Source organism: Lithobates pipiens, unplaced genomic scaffold, assembly GCF_037356315.1.
Source record: "Lithobates pipiens isolate NorthernLeopardFrog02 unplaced genomic scaffold, aLitPip1_a1.2 Scaffold_25, whole genome shotgun sequence".
NCBI classification, from domain to species: domain Eukaryota; kingdom Metazoa; phylum Chordata; class Amphibia; order Anura; family Ranidae; genus Lithobates; species Lithobates pipiens.
Genome location: NW_027507787.1, coordinates 127,227,906 through 127,235,611, shown reverse-complemented (window position 1 = coordinate 127,235,611; position 7,706 = coordinate 127,227,906). Strand labels below are relative to the sequence as shown.

At 42.9% G+C, this 7,706-nt stretch overlaps 1 protein-coding gene across 3 annotated transcripts in view; it reads right to left on the bottom strand.

Annotated features, from left to right (window-relative positions):
- Positions 1 to 747: 747 nt before the first annotated feature.
- Positions 748 to 7,706, bottom strand: part of FUOM (fucose mutarotase) — a 98,998-nt gene continuing 92,039 nt past the window's right edge. For all 3 annotated transcript variants that reach the window (XM_077454852.1, XM_077454851.1, XM_077454848.1), the window contains one exon: positions 748 to 901. In XM_077454852.1, the coding sequence (XP_077310978.1) occupies positions 835 to 901 (67 nt within the window). In that variant the 3' untranslated portion in view covers positions 748 to 834. The remainder of the gene's footprint in view (positions 902 to 7,706) is intronic.

Sequence of the window (7,706 nt, the reverse complement as noted above, 5' to 3'; positions counted from 1 at the left end):
TTTGGTTCTGAGCTTTCGGTATTTTTCATGCACTGCAGGCAAGTGCCGCAATAACGTAGTTACTGCTCCCATTGGGATAATCTGCATCCCATCCCATGGTGCTTCTAGTCTGATACCTTTGAAGTAAGGTGAAAGGGTTGCTATGGCAACAGCTTTCTTCTGAGTGACAGCAAATCCAGCCAATGCTGACCTGAACACACCAGCTCACTGGGAAGGAATGTTTGTCATTGGTTGGCCTAATGTCTAGTGTCTGGATACACTGCCACATGTTTTCATATTACATAATAGCTAGCAGGATGTTAACCCACATACAGTAGCACAGAATACACTGATTTAAACAATACATTTCAAGTATATAAAAAAAATATAGGTCATATAAGTGTATGTGTGACATACAATATGCTGCATTTGATTACTTCTGTAGCAAAAATGTATAGCCAATATACCACTAAAACATCAACACCGATTATACCTACAGATGAAGATAAATGTAACCCTATTTTCCATCAAACCAGACACAGAGTAAGAATAACTCATTACTACTCTCCAAATCAAGGCACAGTGCACTAGGAAAAAGTGCAGTAACCCACAGCAACCAACCAGACTTCTCTTTGCAAAAGCAAATCCAGGCCAAGATGGATTCTAAATGGTTAATAGTGGTATTAAAATGTTTTTTTACATTTAATGTCCTAATAGATATAAATAACAACAACTAAAAACACAAGCACAAAAACAAAACAAAAAACATTTCTTCATATTTGTATAGTATATATTTAATCAAGGTTACACATATAGATATTTCAGACATAAGAACAATGTCGTCTATGATTATCATCAAACCAGATCGCTGGGGCTTAGAACACCTTTCTTTAAGATAAGGTTTCCATAGAGAGCAGTTTCTCTGCAACAGACAAAAGAATAAGAATGTAAGATGAGACAGAGTCTAGCATAATCTAAATAAAACATTAGTAGCGTGCGCAATTTGTTCTCCTTTTTTTTTCTTAAAGTATGTATTTTTGGTGATCTTTTTACTCATTTAGGGGCCCATAGACAACAGGTTTTATTTCCTGGATCTGACATTAATCATCTATAGAAGCTTTACCTCTGGGGATCCCTTGAAATAATTTTTCAAAAAGTCTCAAGGAAGTCCTGCTAAAACAATTAATTGGGAGTCAGTGGGAAGAACACTCCTTACATTGGTGGTCAGTGGTTAGGATGCCCCATTACAGTGGTGATCAGAATGCTAAAAAAAGATTTGCTTATTGGTGCTGGCTCTGCCAAGTGTTGATAGATGCAAAACTATAATAGGCACCAATAGAGGGTCAATCATCCACAGCTCAAGGAACCCGTAGAACCCTCTGGAGGAAACTTAGGGTTCCACTGAACCATGGTTGAGAATAGCTGGTCTCTAGGGTACAACAGACATAGATGGCTTTGGATCAAACGAAGGCATAATAAATACATACTGTAGGTTAGAAAACAAAGAATGAGGTTTACCATATAGAACAAAAGTTTGTGGGCCACTATTTTCTTGAAACAAAGTCAATCATCCACAGCTCAAGGAACCCGTAGAACCCTCTGGAGGAACCTTAGGGTTCCACTGAACCATGGTTGAGAATAGCTGGTCTCTAGGGTACAACAGACATAGATGGCTTTGGATCAAACGAAGGCATAATAAATACATACTGTAGGTTAGAAAACAAAGAATGAGGTTTACCATATAGAACAAAAGTTTGTGGGCCACTATTTTCTTGAAACAAAGTATGGAATTAGCATCAGCATCAAAATCTCAATACTGGATTATCCACTCCAGCTCTGGAAGTTTTACACCCAACCCCTTTCTGACCAGGCTAGTTTTTTGCTGTTTGGCAGTGCCTTATTTAACAATTGTGTGGTCATGCAATGCTTTACCCAAATTAAATTTATAGAATTTTTTTCACACAAATAAAGCTTTTTTGATGGTATTTGATCACTACCAGGTTTTTAATCTTTGAGCTATAAACAAAAAAAATAAAAAAAAGAGATGAGTTTTCAGGGATCGCCTGAAGGTAGCAAGAGTAGAGGATAGTCAGACAGGTTGAGGTAGTGAGTTCCAAAGAATGGGAGAGGCTCTGGAGAAATCCTGGAGACGAGCATGGGAGGAGGAGTTGAGGTAGCTTGAGAGTAGAGGGTCTTCAGAAGAGTGGAGAGGATGGCTTGGATGATATTTGGAGACAAGATTGGTGATGTAGCTAGGGGCTGTGAATGGCTTTGTATGTTGTGGTTAGTATTTTGAATTTAATTCGCTGGGTGGTTGGAAGCCAGTGTAGTGATTAGAGGAGAGGGTTGGCAGACACTGAGCAGTTGGTAAGGTGGATAAGTCTGTCAGCAGCATTCATGATAGACTGAAGAGGGGATAGCCTATGGAGAGGCAGGCCAGTGAGAAGGGAGTTGCAATAGTCAAGGCGAGAGATAAGAAGGGAGTGAATGAGGAGCTTGGTGGTTTCCTTTGGTAAAAAGTTACGAATTTTAGAGATGTTACGGAGGTGAATTCTACAAACTTTTAACAACGATTGGATCTGAGGACAAAAGGACAAGTCAGAGTCTAGGATTACACCTAGTACCCTGGCATGAGGGGAGGGACTGATGGTTGCATTGTTGATTTTGATGGAAAAGTCATGGAAGGGGGCATGGGCAGGGGGAATATTAATAGTTCGGTTTTAGAGAAATTTAGTTTAAGGAAGTGGTGTGACATCCATGCTGATATGTCAGTTAGTAAGTTGGCAATGCAAGAGGAGATTGAAGGAGTGAGGTGAGGAGTAGACAGATTTGGGTGTCATTGGCGGATAAGTGGAATTTTGTTTTTTTATACTAGAAATAGCAGTGCTTAGCGACTTATAGTGGGACTGCAATAGTGTGACGGCCAATCTGACACTAACACTTTTCACACTTTGTGAGAACCAGTGACACATACAGTGATCAGTGCTAAAAACATACACTGCCATTGTGCTGATGGCACTGGGTGGGAAGGAGTTAACATCTAGGGCAATCAAAGGGTTAAATGTGTGCCTAACCAGTGTTTATGTGTGTACTGTGAGTGGCTTTTACTAAGGGATGTGCCAGTTTTTATTCCCTGCTTTGCAGGGAAATGGAAATGGGCACATCCCTGATTAAATTGACAGAGCTCTGTCCTGTCTTCCTCCATGCCGATCAGCAGGTGCCAGTGGTCAATAATTTGCTGGCACCTGCTGATCGGCTTGTGTTGTGACTAATCACAGCACAGCCAGTGCACCAGCAGCGTGCATGTGCCACCCCCTATCCGGGAGGGCTGGATCATGTACTAGATATGTGATCCAGAACAGGAGAGCTGCTTTGCTGCCGTACTCCTACACGAGGCAGTCGGTAAATGGTTATTTTTGTTCTATTATAATATTTTCTGTGGCAGTTAAAGTGATCGTAAAGGTGATTTTCTTTTATTTATTTTTTTAAATAATAAACAGGTCATACTTGCTTCTACTGTGCAGATGGTTTTGCACAGAGTGGCCCCCGAACCTACTCTTCTGGAGTCTGCCGGTGGCTTCCCCGAGGGGGTTATCTTGCGGGCACGAGTCCAGCATTTGCTTCTATAGACACATAATGCCTGAATTTGCTTCTATAGACACAGAACCTGCTCTTCTGGGGTCTCCTGGCGACTTCCCCAAGGGGGTTATCTTGCGGGCATGAGTCCAGCATTTGCTCCTATAGACACAGAATGCCTGACTCGGCCCACCCCCTGGTGCCCGCATCATTGGATTGGTTGAGAGCAGCAGGAGCCAATGGCTGCGCTGCTATCAATCTATCCAATCAAGACCCGGGAGCCAGCGGAGAAGGAGCCAGTGCGTCCCCGCCGACTGAATGAAGAGTTTCAGGTAAGTAAAAGGGGGGGGGGGGCTAGGGAGCCAGTGACGCCGAGGTGTTTTTTCACCTTAATGCATTAAGGTGAAAAAACACGTACCTTTACAACCCCTTAAAGGTAAACATATAATTTTGAGGCATTAATCCATTAGCCAATAGGTTAAGGGTCAAGTAAAGGTAGAGTTAAGGAGTTCATTTTGAGCATTAGGCTGTTCATAGATGGGACAGTTTTTTTAATCAGACAGCTGGCTGACTGGAAAAAGAAAATGGACAGACTTCCCCATCCACACAAGCAAGGTGGATGGAGGAAACTTCCCCACTGTGGTATTAGATTCTGACAGTGGGGACTCCTCCACATTGCAGCTAATTGGTTGTAGCCTGCCAATCAAGAAAACGCTTCCAGCATTCGTGTTAGACAGAAGTCAGTCGTTGGATAGACTTCTTTCGAGTGGGAACAGCAATAGATGGATCTAAATTGGTCTAGTCCATCTATGGCCAGATTTAGTTTGGGAGTCAGTGTAAGATGGACAAACAGTTAGGTGTTTGATTAGCTGAAGTTTTAACCACTTGCCGCCCGCCCTATAGGCAATTGATGGTGGCAAAGTGGTTGCATAATCCTGATCGGACGTCATATGACGTGATCAGGATTATGAGCCACTGCGCGCCCCCGGGGGCGCGCAACGTGGCGATCGTTGTTGCGGGGTGTCAGTCTGACACCCGGCAACTGCGATCTCGGTAAAGAGTCTCCGACGGAGACTCTTTACCACGTGAACAGCCGTGTCCAATCACGGCTAATCACAGTGTAAATAGGAAGAGCCGGTGATCGGCTTTTCCTCACTCGCGTCTGTCAGACGCGAGTAGAGGAGAGCCGATTGGCTGCTCCTCTGACAGGGGGGGGTCTGTGCTGATCGATCCCCCCCCCCCCCCAAGGATGCCCACACTGGACCACCAGGGACACCACCAGACCACCAGGGATGCCAGTCAGTGCCACAATGGATGCCAGTGCCCATAATGGATGCCAATCAGTGCCCACAATGGGCATCACTGATTGGCATACATTATTGTTTGGCACTGATTGGCATCCATTAGTACAGTATAACATAATACAATGCTGCCTATGAGTGCCCCCCTGTGCAGCCTATCAGTGCCCACCTGTGCCGCCTCTCAGTGCCCATCCATGCCACCTATCAGTGCCCACCCATGCCCATCTGTGCCGTCTATCCATGCCCATCTGTGCCGCCCATCCATGCCAATCTGTGCCAGCTATCAGTGCCAATTTGTGCCACCTATCAGTGCCCATCCGTGTCGCCCATCAGTGCCACCTATCAGTGCCACATATCAGTGTCCATCAATGCCACATCATTGGTGCCCATCAGTGCGGCCTTATCAGTGCCCATCAGTGTAGCCCCATCAGTGAAGGAGAAAACGTACTTATTTACAAAGCTTTGAAACTGGTACTTTTTTATTTGTAGCGCAAAAAATAAAAACCGTAGAGGTGATCAAATGCCACCAAAATAAAGCTCTATTTGTGGGAAAAAAATGATAAAAATTTCATTTGGATACAGTGTAGCATGACCGCGCAATTGTCAAAGTGCGACAGCGCTGAAAGCTCAAAATTGGTCTGGGCAGGAAGGTGTTTAAGTGCCCGGTATTGAAGTGGTTAAAAGTTAGGCTAGAGTGGGTCCTCACACCATTTAATTTAAGGCCAGTTCACTGTTTTTCAGTCAGGGGCCAAGTGGTGAGTGAAATAGAAGAAAAAGAAAAACTGTTTGTCATGTGCAACCCTACAAAATAAACAGCTCTCTTCTTGCGCTACAAGTAAAAGTAACAATAGGTCCATTGTTGGTTGACTATTCTGCACTTGGAGCCAATTTTGTTTTCTTTGACATGATTTCAAGTGAACTTGAGTTAATTATGATTCTTGTGATGGTAAGGTAACTGACCTGCCACTATGCTGAATATTGACTGAATATTAACATAAGATGAATATGGTTTTGCATCTCTTGGCTGTATACACAGGAAGAGGGAGGGAATTTAAAGGGAGTTTCCTCAAAGGCCCAAGGGCTTATTCACTCTACTGTATTGTGCTAGGGCGTGCAGCAATGCATATTACATGAGATAACATGATGCGGTTCAATTTACTCTGAATGGTACCCCAGCACACCCTTCTGATGGATGTGTTGCAGCTCAACGCAAGGCAGGACAATGATGTGTGCTGCGGTGTGCTGCCAGAAATGCTACATGCAACTTTTTGAGATCTTAAGCTGCCCATTAAAATGATATGACCACCTTAATGCAATACGCGTTAATGCGTGTGCACTATTAGAGCTCAAAAATGTAAATGGACCTCGAGAGTTCTGCTTTCTATGCAACGAACTAGCCGTTTCCTTGAAAAGGATGGCTGTAGCTATTCTGAGTATGAGAATAAAAAAATGAATTACATTGTGTGGCTATTTTACACACAAAGAATGTTTAATAGAAAGATTTTTTTAGCACTGAAGTGAACTTGACTAGGTTTGATTTTTGATTCAGAATTACATGTCGCTATTGGATTGCTTTATTTTTCAAAGTGCCATGAAGTCCATTCAAGGACAACTCTCTTATACAACCATTCTGTTATTTTTTTTTCTCTCTTTTTAACTTAAGTTATTTTTAGAAAGCGAGAAAAGTTAGTTTCACATAGTAAGTCTGCAGTAAAGAATGTCATGAGCAAGGATTCTTTTTTCACGGCCAATCACAGTGATCACATAATTGTGAAGTCTGTCCCACCTCCCAGTGTTAAGACTGACTTAAAGGGCTGCTGAGAAGGAGCAGTAAAGGGTTAAATACAAACCAAATGTGATTAACCTTTTCATAAACTAGAAATCATCAAACATTACTGGATAAACAAACACAAGAATTTTAAGGAGAAAAGCCCTGCACCAAGATCTACGAAGTTAATAAAAAAATATGTAAAAACCGCACTGTCTTATACAAATAGCGATAGCTGCCAGCACATCAGATCTGTGAATCTGGATGAACTGGTTGTCTGTAGATAATCCACCACCGTAAGGAAAGAGGCTTACCAGACAGGTTGAACCCAGCTAGGCGTATGCCTGCCTGATGGGTCAACCAAGCTTTTGGTGTAACACACCCAAGGAAAGGTACAGAAGTCACGACTTGCAATATAGACCAATCTGGTAGGGATCCGTTTCGTCCTAATAAGGCATCCTCTGGGGTGACCCAATTTTTCTCTTTTTACCATATTAATAGTTTGGTTTTAGAGAAATGTAGTTTAATGAAGTGGTGCAACATCCATGCTAATATGTCAGTAAGTTAGCAATGCAAGAGGAGATTGAAGGAGTGAGGTGAGGAGTAGACAGATTTGGGGGTCATTGGCGGATAAGTGGAATTTTTTTTTTTTTTTATACTAGAAATAGCAGCGCTTAGCGACTTATAGTGGGACTGCAATAGTGTGACGGCCAATCTGACATTAACACTTTTGACACTTTGTAAGAACCAGTGAAACATATAGTGATCAGTGCTAAAAACATACACCGCCATTGTGCTGATGGCACTGGGTGGGAAGGAGTTAACATCTAGGGCAATCAAAGGGTTAAATGTGTGCCTAACCAGTGTTTATGCGTGTACTGTGAGTGGCTTTTACTAAGGGATGTGCCAGATTTTATTCCCTGCTTTGCAGGGAAATGAAAATGGGCACATCCCTGATTAAATTGACAGAGCTCTGTCCTGTCTTCCTCCATGCCGATCAGCAGGTGCCAGTGGTCAATAATTTGCTGGCACCTGCTGATTGGCTTGTGTTGTGACTAATCACAGCACAGCCAGTGCACTAG